General features: G+C 37.0%; 2 protein-coding genes across 2 annotated transcripts; one reads left to right on the top strand and one right to left on the bottom strand.

Annotated features, from left to right (window-relative positions):
* Positions 1-817: 817 nt before the first annotated feature.
* On the bottom strand, positions 818-3,296 carry LOC106420287 (glycosyltransferase BC10-like). The gene is made up of 2 exons (XM_048755478.1): positions 2,639-3,296; positions 818-1,580 (listed from the first exon to the last, which is right to left on the bottom strand). The coding sequence occupies exons 1-2, from the start codon at positions 3,212-3,214 to the stop codon at positions 924-926; spliced, it is 1,233 nt and encodes a 410-aa protein (XP_048611435.1). The 5' UTR covers positions 3,215-3,296; the 3' UTR covers positions 818-923.
* Positions 3,297-7,095: 3,799 nt separating this feature from the next.
* LOC106394837 (chaperone protein dnaJ 15-like) lies at positions 7,096-9,241 on the top strand. Its single transcript, XM_013835395.3, has 8 exons — positions 7,096-7,375; positions 7,452-7,875; positions 7,941-7,991; positions 8,061-8,150; positions 8,218-8,326; positions 8,403-8,551; positions 8,637-8,690; positions 8,775-9,241. The coding sequence occupies exons 1-8, from the start codon at positions 7,248-7,250 to the stop codon at positions 9,000-9,002; spliced, it is 1,233 nt and encodes a 410-aa protein (XP_013690849.2). The 5' UTR covers positions 7,096-7,247; the 3' UTR covers positions 9,003-9,241.
* The last annotated feature ends 6,396 nt before the right edge of the window (positions 9,242-15,637 follow it).

Here is a 15,637-nt window from a genome sequence, read left to right as displayed (position 1 = left end):
TCCGGTCCATTATTCTTTCTGATTTCTCGGACGATGAAAACTACACGAATAGAGTATAATGAAACCATGTGCGCGCTTGTTATCGCATAGTATGGTAACATTGTCGGCTACTGATTGTATAGTATTTATATAAGAGTTACACGATAGTCAACAAAAGAAACATACAATATCGAATACATGTGATTGTTAAAGGTTATTTCGTTGGCTGATATTACGGACGAACAAACCATTTACGGCAATGTGTAAATGAATCATCCAAAAATCTGTAGAAGACTTTTTCATGAACCATTACAAATAGATGACCCGGATACAATTATTTCATTTCATGGTAGTCAAGTAGTCTGAAAATTCATCTTGATGTTGGAAAAATAAGACTTGATAGGATTTATTTCTACAAAGTATTCAATCTGTCACAAGCCTTTGCAAATTAATATGACTTTCTATCTAGAATCCATAAACAAACTGTAGGAAGTGGTTACGCCCATAAACAAACTGTTGATTAAGAAAACATTATGATCCAAGAAAGAGGTTTAGCTATAAAAAGAGAAGAAAGAACGAGACAATTATCTTGGATCACGAATGGAGGTAGCATTCTTATACTTCAAACAGTAAGAGGATATGCATAGATATTCATGTATTAGCGTCTATTTCATATCAAGTTCGCATAAGCAAAGTGAAAGCTTAGATCAAAACGTTAGGCATGGATAATACCAACTGCTAAATAAGAATTTTTGAACATTACACCCAAAAAAAAGGAATTTTTGAACAGAGAACAACCCGGGATCCTTGACCGGAAGTAGATAAATTGGAACCGACATCCACAGAAATTATTCTCACTTTATAAATGATCATTTATGAATTGAGGAAAAGAACAAAAAGAATACAGCGTAAGTTGACAAAAATAAATTACGAAAGAAGAATGATCAGAAATATAAAACAGAAGGTGCAAGCCTGAGCAACCTGCCGAGAGCAGTGGGCAAGAACTTGCGAGCAAATAAATAACAAACATTGGTCTTCTCTCCGTTGTGGTAACACTGCCTATTCTTATCATCACCATTCCTCAGCTTCACCAACAACTCTTCTGTCACCTCGTATCTGATAAACCGGGTTGGGTGGGGCCCACCGTTCGTCCAGTCAACCCAAGTGAGAGTCCTGTTCGAGTTGCGGCCACCCAAGCTAGATTTGATGTTGAGGAGCGTTGGGATATAGTGCTCGTCTGCGTAGCAACCGTGGTGGCAATAACGGTAAAAGAGAGGCCAATAGGTTGTGTCGGAGATGATCTCAAGGGCCATGGCACGGTCTAACTCGAACCACTGGGAGCCTTTTCGCCAGTGGCGTAGCTGGACACGTGGTTTCATTTCAGGACTGTATCTACCACGTCCAACGCCACCGAGTTGGTCGTAGGACTCGACGTGAGTTTGAGTTGATGTCGTGAGGTAAGAGTAAACGGTTGTGAAGTTGAAGAGAGGGATGCATGATTCGGAAAGAAGTACGAATCGTTCGTTTGATATGTCTAACAAAGCATTTGCTAATAATCTTTGTTCTGCTTCCACCATATTAACATATCCCCAGTCCACTCGCTGCATTATCAATAAAACAATGTTTTTTTTTAACATTAATAAAAACAATGTTACAAGACCCGTATAAGTTTATAAAATAAATAAGCAAATTTATCCAAAAAAAACATAAGCTAATCTAGTTGTGGTCAATTGATATAATTGAAGTATTGAACTAATACTAAAATTATATTCAAATGACCGCGTGACATAATGGACCAAGAAAAAAAGTCTTATCGATGAAGTTAGAATCAAATCCAACTTGTTAACCAACTTTGTAAGATTTATCCTTCTAAAATAGGTAACACTAGGCGCACTCAACAAAAGTCACGTCACAAGAGAAGATTGATGAATCTTAAATTGAGAAAGTTACGGGAAATAATTAATTTGGAATTTGACTTTTGATTTGAGAGATTACGGGAAGAAATCAATTGGGATATGTTTTTCATTTAAGACAGATGCGTTTGTGCCAACTAAATTAAATTAACCACTAATAAGATCATATATTCATCTTCCTTTATGGGGTACATGCGTTTGCACCTGCGATTCTTGTTGGCAAAAACGTTTATGTTAACTAACGAAGAAACCATGCAATAATAGATTGACCCAAAAAGAAAAGGAAAACCATGCAATGTATTGTAGCATATACTTATATAATAAAATAGCACTGGCACCGACGATGTACCACAAACAATTACTTGTTTAAATCTTTTTAATAATTTATGTAACAAAAAGCAACCGTAGTGTGCAAGATAATCTATACATTCCCTTCACAATCTTATATGAAATTTGAACTCTTTAATGTAAAATTTTTGTTTTGACATTTACTCAATCACAGTCAGAGCATGTTTACAACAAGAGCACACAGTTTTCAATAAAGTTAAGAGTGTAAGATTTGTAACATTATTAATTTCAAGAATTTGTATAGCAATTTGTTATTCTATCCTTTTTGATATCGATTTGACAGCTTGATATAGTTTGAATATCTTATAGAAATGTTACAAAATTTTAATTTTAAACGTTTTTTCGTTTGATCTTTATTTCATTCAAAAAATGGAAACATCAAAGTGTAGGAAACTGACCTTGCTTGGGATCTGCCGGCCATGGAAGACGGAACCTTCGGGATAGGACTCGTTATTAGAAGGATACGAGTGAACGTAAATATTGAAAAGCTCTTCATGTCCTTTAAAGAATTTCTCCCATAAAGGAGCCAGAGGTAAATGACCTTTTGTCAAAAACATGAAAGCAACCTTTGGTGTTCGATAAAAAGGATAACTTCTGATCTTAGGTGCCATTGAAGCTCTCCAAAGAAGTTCTTCATCTTCCATGTCGTGCATGATCTTCTTCGGCGACCTCAGAAACCCTTTGAGCCCGACGCGCACGGGCTTAGAAGGTGGAGGGGGAGGAGAAGGAATAGTAGGAGGAGGAGGAGACGAGACAAGGAAGAGCTGAGAGATCCGTTGGATGTTGAGAGAAGATGTGGAAGATATGTCTTGTAGAGAGGAATGGAGAAGGATACCGATGATTATGCCGCAACATAGAATAAGGGAAAATGAAATGAGATTGAGGAAATGATGGTATTGAGCATTGAGAAGCTTTGCTACTAGAGATGGTGATGAAGAAGACAAAAATGAGCTTTGCTCTTTTAGGTTCTTCATGGAGAGAAAGAAAGAGAGGGTTGTGTTTTAGGGGTGAATGGATTTACAAAGTTTGAAGATGGAGGAGAGACAAGTTCTTTGCTTTAAGGGCAAGAGATATGATACCCGCCTTTACAAGTGGAGAATTCTATTTATACTATTTTGTGGAGTCTTTGCTTGTCAAAATAGAAAATTTTGGGGTTGAAAAGATGAATTTTGCTTACCAAAATAAAGGTTTCATATAAAGTCTATGTACTAAACATTAATGGAAGAATCTGTTAGAAACTAGTTATGGAAGATTTTAACGGGTAATGGTGATTTAATCGCATATTAAAACTGAATAATTTAGTACGGAAAATGACAGACAATAATATATTCAGGTGAATAGCTGAAATTTATGGAATTGATTCTTTAGTTAGTAAAATATTTTTATTAACTTTTTTGGTCGGCAATATCCTTAAGAAACCTAAGAAGATTACGTACTACTAGTCAAAATAAAATCAATAAAAACGCCACTATGTTAAGTTTTTTTTTTGGCATGAGTTTTTTTTTCATACACAGTAAATGCCAATCGGGCAACTTCGATAAGTTTGGTGAGAAAAACGTAAAAGAACTTCAAAGTGCAACATAAACTAATTGACGTTTATTTTTGTTTGAAGTAAAACTGTCACTGCCATTTATAACCATAATTAAAAATTGTTGACCTAAAATGAGTTTTAGTTAAAAAAGCTTCAAGTAAAATGATTCGAAGAAAACACTTTTTCAACAAAAAAATTTAACATAATTTTTAGTAATTATCGGTTAATGTTTTAGTTTTAGTATAAAGTGATTTTATTTGAAAACCAACTTTATATAAAAACAACATGAATTTATTTAAAAAGAAAGTATTTAATGGAAACTTTTTCAAGTAAAAATAATTAGTAAAACCATTATATTAACTAGTGTAAATTTCCATATCGTTCTATCATCAAAGTGACTGTACGTACTTATTAAATTAAAACCATGGGAAGACAAAAGTATAAAACAGACGAGTGTGAATTATGCAAATGACTGCTTCGTGTCAACACCTTTTAGGATTTGCATGTTTAACAACTAACAAAGCGATATGAAATTTAACATTTAGACCAAGAAAACGATATGAAAAGTTGGTGACAAATGTGAAGAACAAAGAAGTAGGTTGGTATCTGAGAAATCACAAATATTTTCCGTTATTATTCATATTTCCTTGGTTCAACAAGTTCAGCCTTCAACTTTGTTCTAAGGAGCCAGGCCACAAACTTTCAGCCATCATTAGTCTTCGTCTAATCTGTCGATTTTCAATTGACTTCCTTTATTATTATGCTCAGTTTCACTTCTAGGAAACGAACAAAATCTTATGCCCCAAATGGCATGAAGCTTCCAATAATACTTTATGACTTTCCAGGAAGGATGGCACGTGTTACATAATTATTGTCTCTAGCTCAACCAATCTTTGACATATAATTTACAAAGTATATTTACCATTTTTTTGTCATGTATTTGGTTTTTACCGCTTCTGTGTATTTTTTTTTTATCTTTTTGTTTCATTGCCTGCATCTGGCTAATTCCATTTTCCTTATTTCGTTTTTACAAAAAAAAAAAAACTATGTTAATTTGGTTCTATTTTTGTTTAAATTGATAATCTATATATGTTGGATGCTTTTTTTAGATTTCAAAATTTAAAATATACTAAGGGAGAAGGTATATGTGTCTAATATTTAAATTTTATAAGTTTGAATGTTTGATACTCCAGTATATATTAACTCTGCCATTTGCGTCCTAACTAATTTGTGTTTGCTCCTCCCAGTGATAATTCTTCTTGATTAGATATAACTGGCTCTAGAGTTTGAACCGCGTGTTTTCGAACACATGTATAATTTTTTTTGTTTTTGTAAATGTTTGTATTACTATTAGTTTATATGATAAAATAGTAGTTTTGGAGAATACTGGCCGAGATATTCCAAAACTTGACCAATGCTCTATAGATCCGATCATGGCACCACCAGACCCCAACCCAATAAAATAAAGCCATTATCTTCCCCCAAGCCCCAAAAGTATTTAGTGCCATGCATGGACATTCAAGATCAACAAGTCTTAAAAAAGCAAGAAGATCTTTATCCTAATTCCTAAAAGAATCAAGAACCTAGAATATTTTGCTAAGTCGAACACTCAAAATTAAGTGAAATAAAAGAGTTTAAATATAATTTCTTGTAACATATTTAATATATTTATTAAACTAGTCCTTTTAATTTTTCTTTTCTTTCAAATTAGCTTAAATCTTGTTTTTTTAATAAATGATAATGTACATTCTTATTTATGTTTTTTCGCTTTTTTTTAATTCGACATTAGAAGATCACTGGAGAATATAAATTTATAGTTTTGTAATTGATAGTTTAAAATTCTAATAAAATAACACAATTCTTCAGTTTATAATTTTGTCTAAAAATTTATTTTCAAATGGTTTTTGATGAGATGAACTCATACTTGACCGAACTTGATACAAAATAAGAAGTGTTTCAAACACTGCAGAAAATGAATAGAGATAAATTTCATGGCAAGGTGGTCTAAAGGTAGGATACAAAATTTTGGTTTATTCTCTCACTTCTTATATGTTTAGATAAAAAAACTTGTTTTACTTAACCTTTAATAATTCAACTCTAAATGTAAAAGATACTAAACTTTAAAACTACATATATTTTTAAGCACAAAATAAATTGAACATCTTATAAGTAAAGTACAAAGTAACACATAAAATTCAACATTATATAATAGTACCTCCATAAATTAATATATACAATAAATTACTAAATTTTGTCAGTTTCGAATTGGACGAATGTAACATATAATACAATAATATAATAAGATAATTATTTTTTAAAAAAACTTATGTAAATATATGGTCACAATATAATATAAAACTAGATTTTGACCCGCGCTTTCAAAGCCGAGTTTATTTTTTTTATTTTTTTCAATTGACAAATATTTAGTAAATGTCATATTTTAATATATTTGTGTTTTATTTTATAAAAGACTTAAACTTTTTATCTTTATTTATCGTATTTTATTTTAAATGACTATTTATGTTTAAAAAAATAAACTTTATTTCTTTAATGAATTAAGTTGGTATAACTCTGATAATTATGTGGTTAATATTTTAATAAAAAAAATTATATACTTTTAATAAAGATTTATACTTTTGAATGAAAAAATTTAATTTTTTTATGAATGCTTAAATTATATTAAGAAAAGAAAAAAATAATAATTAATAATAGATGAAAAAAATTATTTGAACTTGGACTCAGTGGCCCAAAGAAAAAAAATGTGAGAACTGAATCTGATTTCTTAATCGGCCCAAATGGCCCAAAAGAGATTTGATGTGGGCTGGATCCGAAAAAATGACCCAATATAGATGTGTTATTAATATTACTTGATTGCCTTTAATGAAACATGCAATGTTAGTAAATAAAAGGACATGTTAAGGTAAAAAGGACAATATAATTCTGCTTTAATAGTATAGATACAGATAACATTTATATAAACATAAATAATATATTGTATAATTGTTTTTAATTCTATCTTTCTTTTTAAAATATTTCAGAATATATTGATGTTATTTTATCATTTTACACTTATAGTGTATTTACATTTACTGTACATATTTTTGATACACCATTTAATCATATAAAGTTAACATTAAATTTGTACTTTTAAAATTTAATCAATACATATACTATAAAATCAAGTATGTTTCTTATTTTCACATACACATATATTTTAGAATATGTAAATCTAAAATGTAAGATTTCTTTATTAATAAATTTATGGTTAGTTGGTGTAATTTTTCTATTTTTTATGTCATGTAAAAAGAAAAAAAGAAAAAAAAAAACTTAAAAGACCAGGCGTATGCCAACTTGTTTCAAGGGTTTGGTCTGAGTAACCCGAAGTAACCCTCGTCTCGATTTCTTTCTCGATCTCGTTTCTGCTTCTTTTGTTCATCCGAGGTTAAATCCCTTGGTCGTATTCTTGGTGAGAGACGATGAGTTCCAAAAAGGCTGAAGGCTCGTCTTCTCCGGCAACTCGAAGGGACCCTTACGAGGTCCTCTCCGTATCAAGAACCGCCTCTGATCAAGAAATCAAATCCTCTTACAGAAAACTTGCTCTAAAGTATCCTTCTTTTTAGATTCTCCCAGTAAAGATGTAATCTTTTATTCGATCCAAACCAATTTGATTTTTTTGATAGGTATCATCCAGACAAGAACGCCAACAACCCTGATGCTTCCGAGCTTTTCAAGGAAGTCGCATATTCATACAGCATCTTGTCTGATCCTGATAAGAGGAGGCAATACGACAATGCAGGCTTTGAGGCACTTGATGCTGATGGAATGGACATGGAAATTGACTTGTCTAACCTTGGAACCGTTAACACCATGTTTGCTGCTTTATTCAGCAAGCTAGGTGTGCCTATCAAGACTAGTGTATCTGCCAATGTTCTCGAAGAGGCTATGAACGGAACTGTTACTGTTAGGCCCCTTCCTATTGGAACATCTGTCAGCGGGAAGGTGGAGAAGCAATGCGCTCACTTTTTTGGAGTGACGATAAGTGAACAACAAGCTGAGTCAGGTGTGGTTGTTAGAGTTACATCAGCAGCACAAAGTAAATTTAAGGTATATGCCATTACTGAACCATGACTGTATCCAACTAGCTTCTAACTCTGTCTATCTATCTGCAGTTACTTTATTTTGAGCAAGATTCAAGTGGCGGCTATGGATTGGCCTTACAGGTTAACTTCATATTAAAAGAATGTTGTTCTTAGCATTACACCATTACTGAACTGTCTTTGTTGTTGCAGGAAGAGAGTGAGAAAACAGGCAAGGTGACGTCAGCTGGCATGTACTTCTTACATTTTCAAGTGTACAGAATGGATTCTACTATCAATGCGGTATGCAAGTTTTTGAGCTCCTTTTCCTTTCGATCTTTAGAATGTGAAAGCATTCCTTATTGTGCAGTTAGCTGTAGCCAAAGACCCTGAATCTGCTTTCTTTAAGAGACTGGAAGGTCTTCAACCTTGTGAGGTTTCAGAACTGAAAGCTGGCACTCATATCTTTGCAGTTTATGGTAATGAATAATTCTTCTCTTTTACTGGACTGTCTTTGAGACTTTTAGTTTAAGTGGTCTCTGGCTACTTTTTCAGGTGATAACTTTTTCAAGACTGCATCCTACACAATTGAGGCACTCTGTGCCAAGACCTACGAGGACACAACAGAGAGTTTGAAGGAGATTGAAGCTCAGATTTTAAGAAAGAGAAACGATCTGCGGCTGTTTGAAACTGAGTACCGAAAAGTAACTTTCTGCTATTAAGAGCTCAGTTAGTTAGTATTCAGGGAGACCATATATAATGATGACTTTGTTATATTCTTTTTGCAAGGCTTTGGCGCGGTTTCAAGAAGTAACCAACAGATATACACAGGAGAAGCAAACGGTGCGTTGATGTTTTGTGAACTTTAAGCACTACTTAGGAACTGTTGCATTTATTGATATGTGTCTTGTTTGGATGATGGTAAAGGTGGATGAACTGCTAAAGCAACGGGATTCAATCCATTCCTCTTTCTCTGTGGTGAAGACACCAAGCGGTAGCAACTTGAGCAATGGAAGTAGCAGCAAAGCTCAGGGAGATGAATCTAAAGGCGATGGGGATAGTGTGGGTGAAGAAGGCGGATCAGAGAGTAGAGACAAATCGAAGAGAAAATGGTTCAACTTGAACCTAAAAGGATCTGATAAGAAGGTTGGTTGACCTCACTTTAAACGCAGATTTGTTGTGTGTCATTGTTTTATTCGTTAAAACAGATGTGTCCCTGGGGGGTTGCTCTATGTGTAGGCATATATATATATATATATATATGTTCATAAGAATGGTTTGTTGATAGAGAGATGCAAAAAGCTCAACTTGATGGTGGTTTTGAAATGTATGCAAATGCATCATTGATTCATTGTTTGTAACATTTATTATTGAGACTTGTCATTGTTTCAACACTTCCCTATTAGTTATTTAAATTGTACTTGATGTTGACCAAATGGGTAATGCTGTGGATTTGTAGGTGAGGTCAAGGGTTCGAGAGAGTTAGATTGCAGGGTTTATAGTGGGTTCATGGTATTTTTGCATTGACCATTTTGTCTATGGTTCTTTTTCCCTGCATGCTTAGTGTCACTTGTCAAAGTACTTCCATCTATTTTCCACTCACTCTTGTAGCTATATACTCAACAATCATCACTTACCAAAATTTTTCTTAAGAGTTGCCAAATCTAGAAAGAAAACTGATTCAGAGGCTTAAATTTGGTTGAAGATGGTGTAAACCCAATGTTCTAAAAATGGTTAGGCGGTGATCGCGGGCGCTTAGGCTGATTGTTTGAATGCGAAAACCAATTTAAACAAAAAAATTGGTTTGAAAAGTCGTTTAGCTCATATCCGATTTACTGATTAGGTGAGCGCCGCCTAGACCAATTTTTAGAACACACGTAAAACTTGTTCAGCCATTAACACAATGTGGCTAAGTAAATATGTTTTACTCAAGGTGTAGAGCCTGAGGAGAAAATGTGTTTGAAATTAATATGTGTGCGGTTATATCGGTAAATATGTTCATTAGAATGATCCTTAGATTCTTTTAATGTGCATGAATTGTTCCTTAGATTCTTTTAATGTGCATGAATTGTTGTTGTCATAGAAATTTTAAATTTAGGTTATTATGCAACAGTATTATTTCGTTGTAAGGTTTTGAAGTAACCCTTTTCTCTTTGAGCCATAAATAATGGAAAGAGTAATCATCATTTTCTTGCAAAGGACAAAAAATAATACATATGAAATTTTTTTTTTTTTACAATAAACAACTGCTCTATTACTCAAACTATTACTCAAAGTAGAGTAGGTCTGAGAATTCAGATCAGAATAGAACAATCAATAAAAACTAAAACTCTTATGAAAAGATCGCGCAGTCCTGGTTAGAGAATCGAATGTCTTGTTATGTGCCCTTGGAACGTGAGAGATCTTAAATTCTTGGAAGCGTTCTTGTAGTGATGCTAACTCTGATAGTTTTGTCAAAAAATCTTTGATTATCGCAATTACCTCCTTGCAGTCTGTCCCGAAATACTGACATGTGGTATGTTGAATCATGTTCTCCGTAACCCAGATGAGAACATCCAATTCTGAGTGTAGAAGGGACAAGCATCTCTTCTTATTTTTAAACCCATTAGTTGTTGATTTCCCATTTCATCTAACCGTACCCAATCATATGATTCTACAGTTTAAGATCCCACATGCATAGAACTGTGTATTCTGTGTCTGGTGTCGTGGCTGTGCATCATCATTATGATTTAAGTTTGCATCAAACCACCCATTACATTCACTTTGGGCACGTCGGATTAGCTTCGCCGGTTCTGATCAATTCCAATAAGTTTATTGTCCTTCATTTTCTTCAGAATATATATTTGGTTTCTGTAGTAATGATGGACACATACTAGGTTGATCGAGAAATGTTATTCAATAAGATTACGGAGAATTATATCTTTAAAGTCTAATAAAGAAGAAAGTCGGGCTAAATAATTTATATGATTTACATACTGGTTTTTAGACGTATGCATGTAAGTTACCTTCCTTTTATTGAAGCTACTTTTTAGTAATTGTAAATGTCAAATGACTAGATTTCAACTAAACATCCTCAATAAGAAGTCAAGATGTCAAATTATATATCTTTTTAAAGAACAAAAGGCATGAAGTAAAAGGATAATTGGCTGACGAGTGTTCTTAATATAAAAAGGCCGACCATTAAAAAAAGGTTTACCTGTTTTGACTTTTGAATCCATTGGATTAACAACACTTGGATTTGATTGGTGATCAAATGTTCTGTGGTGCATTGGAGGTTTTCTACTGGTTATGGAAAAAATAGTAGCTATATTACCAAAACTAACATTAAAAACAGCTTCGACATATTGGTAACATTTGAGTGGCGGTTTCTTACTTTTGGAGGAATTCATGCCAATTTGTTTTGCTTTTGGTGGTGAATTTCCTAAAGAACAAATCACACAAGTTTTGGTATATCTTATATCGTTAGACACTGTAATTTCCAGCCTTACAAGACCCTACTCCACACTCAACAGATTTAAGAAGGGCCCTTTCACGTAGAGAGGATGGAGAAGCTTCAGGAGACCAAGTGTCTTCAGGACGTCGCCCCATTAAGGAAAGACTGAGGCTACCTGAGATCCCTCATTCCACAGACTTAAGACGGTCTCTATCACTGAGAGATGATGGAAATGAGATGGGAGGCCAGACATCTGCGGACAGACCCCCAGCTAAACAAAGGTTATCATTGCCCTCTAATGGGAAATCTAGATTTGCGCAGCAAGGAACTTCTACAGGCTCTAGTCGCCTACAAGATATCGATATTCACTACCTGGAGGAGATCATGGAACCACCACGACTTGATACCAGTCGACCCTCAGGCTCACGTCCTCCAGGAGTCCTACATTCACCCCCGCAGGAAAACTCTCCGATAAGAACTCTTAGTGAAGATAGGAGACATGTCTCTCTACGCTTAGGGCCGCAACCTGTGCCTAACCAGATGGACTCCCCTATGCAAGCCAGACTATCTGAAAGACCTGGAATTATCACTAGAAGCGTGGCCAAGAAGAAGGATGGGAAAATGCCACAAAAAAAGAAATATAACACCAGCCCGCTAAAAGGAGTTAGCATTAAGAAGAGAAGGGTCACAAAAACCCAAAGCTCCCCAAGAAGGAGGACTCAGACTGGAAACACAACAGCACCGTCTCAGCGTCAAGGCATCCGGAAGACCACCATCGTCCCTCCAATAACAAAGAAGCAGAAGGATTTTCGGGTAAACCCAAGCGCTCTTCCTTAGCGCTTCTCAGCTGGAACTGCCAAGGACTTGGGAGCACCTTGACAGGCCAGCGAATGCGGGAATTCAAAAAGCGAATTTCCCCTGAAATTATTTTCCTTCAAGAAACTATGAATCAAGATGAAGTGGTGCTCCGATTATTCCAAAGAACGGAATATACAAGCCATTTCACAGTACCCCCAAGTGGGACAGGAGGGGGACTATCCTTGTCTTGGAAGCCTGAGGTTCAGGTGGATATCCTCTCCTCTTCTTCAAACTTTATTGACACATCTATATCCATGTTCCAAAGATCTATGCTGGTTACATTTATCTATGGATCACCCCGACAAGAAAATAGAGCACAGTTCTGGAACCAACTGACAGAACTAGGATTAGGACGCGATGAGGAAGCTTGGCTCGTAGTGGGCGACTTTAATGACTTGCTGGACAACTCGGAAAAATTAGGAGGACCTCTGAGATGGGAAGGGTCCTTCCTGGCGTTCAGAAGCTTTGTCTCTCAGACAGGCTTATGGGATCTCCAGCACTCGGGCAACTCGCTATCTTGGAGAGGAAACCGATATAGTCACTTCATTCAGTCCCGTTTGGACAGAGCCATGATCAACTGTCGATGGGCTGAGGACTACCCTTCTGGGTGCTGCGAATACTTGAGATTTGAAGGATCAGATCATAGGCCGATACTGGTACACCTCAGTCAAAGTCCTCCAAAGAAACGTGGACTCTTCCGTTTCGACAGACGATTAAAAGATAAGCCTGAGATACAAGATTTGGTTGAGAAACATTGGACTTCAATGTCATATGAGTCGGTCCTAGTTAAGATATGTAGGATCAGGCGAAAGATCATGGAATGGTCTAAGCTACAAAACAAGAACAGCAAAGAGCTCATTTTGGAAACACAGACAAAGCTGGAAGAGGCGCTTTCAAGCACTAACCCCGACCCAATAGTAATTGATACACTATCGCAGAAACTGGAAAAGGCATATTTGGAGGAAGAACAATACTGGAAACAAAGAAGCAGGATTCAATGGCTCTACAGTGGAGACTGTAATTCTGCCTTTTTTCATGCTGTTACCCTTGAGAGAAGAACCATTAATAAGTTTTCTGTGATAGAAAACTCATTGGGTCAACCGGTGTTTGAAGAAGAACAAATAGTTCAGACCATTTCAGACTACTACACGGAACTATTCTCGTCGCAGCAAACACCCTCGCTCCATGTGGTGGATGAAGTCTTGTCCCCTCTCATCACACCTGAGATGAATGAGGTTTTGGTCAAGATACCGGATAAGCTGGAAATCAAACAGGCGGTCTTCTCTATCAACCCGGATAAAGCGCCGGGGCCGGACGGTTTCTCTGCAAGCTTTTACCAGAGCTTTTGGGACATTATCGGGGATGATATAACAGAGGAAGTCGGCTCCTTCTTCACGACGAACACCCTTGATGCTCGCTTCAATGAGACCCATGTCAGGTTAATTCCAAAAAACAGAGGAGCAAAGACAGTCGCTGACTATAGGCCAATCGCCTTGTGTAGCACTCACTACAAGATCATAGCCAAAGTACTCACCTCGCGACTACAACCTGTGCTTCAAGCCATCATCTCCAAGAACCAATCTGCCTTTGTTAAGGGAAGAGCAATATCTGATAACGTGCTCATTACCCATGAAGTCCTCCATTATCTCCAAAACTCTAAGGCTAGTGTACGAAGCTCAATGGCGGTGAAAACCGACATGAGTAAAGCGTACGACAGAATCAAATGGAATTTTCTGGAGAGAGTCTTAGGAAAGCTGGGCTTTCACCCAATCTGGGTGGTGTGGATAATGGAATGCATCCGCTCAGTGTCTTACTCCTTTCTTGTAAATGGAGCAGCTCAGGGAAAAGTAACCCCCACAAGGGGTATAAGACAAGGAGATCCCCTCTCACCCTACCTCTTCATCCTCTGCACGGAAGTTCTTTCGAAGCTCTGCGATAAGTCTCTGCAAGATGGGAGAATGGCGGGTGTTAAAGTGGCACGAGGCTGCCCTCCAATTAACCACTTGCTTTTCGCGGACGACACAATGTTCTTCACCAAAACAAATGTGTCTAGCTGTGAAGCGTTAAAACGCATCTTAACAGTGTATGAAGGGGCATCGGGCCAGTGCATCAACCTAGGGAAGTCGGCAATTACCTTTTCCTCAAAGACACCTAGCGAAGTGAAGACTAGAATAAAAGCTTTCTTTAACATCCATAATGAGGGAGGCGTAGGCAAATACTTGGGACTCCCCAAGCACTTTGGGAGGAAAAAAAGGGACATTTTTGCTAACCTCATTGATAGGATCCGACAACGATCAATTGGCTGGACAACGAGATATCTATCAAAGGCGGGAAAGCAAGTCCTACTACAAGCAGTGTTAGCGGCTCTGCCAACATACACTATGTCCTGTTTCAAGCTACCTCTCTCAATATGCAAGCAGATTCAGAGTGTCTTAACGCACTTTTGGTGGGATGTAAAGCCAACAGTTCGCAAGCTCTGTTGGGTCTCGTGGAATAGACTCACGCGGCCAAAAGGGGCTGGAGGTTTGGGTTTCAGAGAAATCGAACAATTCAACGACGCTCTCTTGGCAAAACTTGCTTGGAGGATCCTGAAAGAACCCCATTCTCTACTAGCACAGACGCTGCTTGGTAAATACTGCTTAAACTCCTCTTTCTTGGAATGCACGGCACCCGCCTCAGCTTCCCATGGCTGGAGAGGGATACTTGCGGGAAGAGAGGTTCTCCGGCAGGGCCTGGGTTGGGTGGTGGGAAACGGGAACGATATCTCTGTCTGGTCAGAGCCTTGGCTAAATCTTGAGAGCCCAACAGCTCCTATAGGACCGCCTACCCTAGCAAATTCCAACCTATGTGTAGCCAGCTTATTACTGCCCTCCTCCACAGAATGGAACATTCAAATGATCAGAGACCATCTGCCTCAATATGAGGAGGTTATTAAGTCCATTATTCCTAGCGACTGCAACATGAAGGATGAGTTGGTTTGGCTGAAGGATAAATCTGGGAACTACACTACAAAATCAGGGTACGCATTAGCAAAGATCAACTCTGAGGCAGAACCTTCTGACCATTTCGACTGGAAGAAGAGGATATGGTCCCTCAACACCTCCCCGAAGCTCAAGCATTTACTCTGGAAGGCAAACGTTGGAGCCCTACCCGTTGGAGCCGCACTACAAAGCAGGGGAATTGATATTGATGATAAGTGCAAACGTTGTGGAGCAGTTGAAACAGAGATTCATGTCTTGCTCCACTGCCCTTTTGCTACCCAAGTGTGGAACAAACTCCCCTGTCTCCATGCTCCATCTTCACTACAGCAACCTCCCATGTCGGTACCGGATCTACTTGATAGCTGTAGCAGAGTAATAACCTTGCCTCCGATAGGATTGGGATCAACTCCGATCTCGCCATGGGTCTTGTGGATCCTTTGGACTAATAGGAATAAGTTACTCTTTGAAAATAAAGAGTACACTGTTGAGGAATCAGTTCTGAAAATCCTCAAAGACTC

Source organism: Brassica napus, chromosome A2 (genome assembly GCF_020379485.1).
Source record: "Brassica napus cultivar Da-Ae chromosome A2, Da-Ae, whole genome shotgun sequence".
NCBI classification, from domain to species: domain Eukaryota; kingdom Viridiplantae; phylum Streptophyta; class Magnoliopsida; order Brassicales; family Brassicaceae; genus Brassica; species Brassica napus.
This window is presented reverse-complemented; position numbering and strand designations above follow the sequence as displayed.

What these genes read in the sequence shown, in the direction of transcription:
- LOC106420287 (XM_048755478.1), bottom strand. Translation starts at nt 3,214, where the DNA reads ATGAAGAACCTAAAAGAGCAAAGCTCATTTTTGTCTTCTTCATCACCA. An exon ending in GCCGGCAGATCCCAAGCAAG is followed by an intron (nt 1,581 to 2,638) that starts GTCAGTTTCCTA and finishes TTGATAATGCAG; the next exon opens with CGAGTGGACTGGGGATATGT.
- LOC106394837 (XM_013835395.3), top strand. Translation starts at nt 7,248, where the DNA reads ATGAGTTCCAAAAAGGCTGAAGGCTCGTCTTCTCCGGCAACTCGAAGG. An exon ending in CAGCACAAAGTAAATTTAAG is followed by an intron (nt 7,876 to 7,940) that starts GTATATGCCATT and finishes ATCTATCTGCAG; the next exon opens with TTACTTTATTTTGAGCAAGA. An exon ending in GCTATGGATTGGCCTTACAG is followed by an intron (nt 7,992 to 8,060) that starts GTTAACTTCATA and finishes TTGTTGTTGCAG; the next exon opens with GAAGAGAGTGAGAAAACAGG.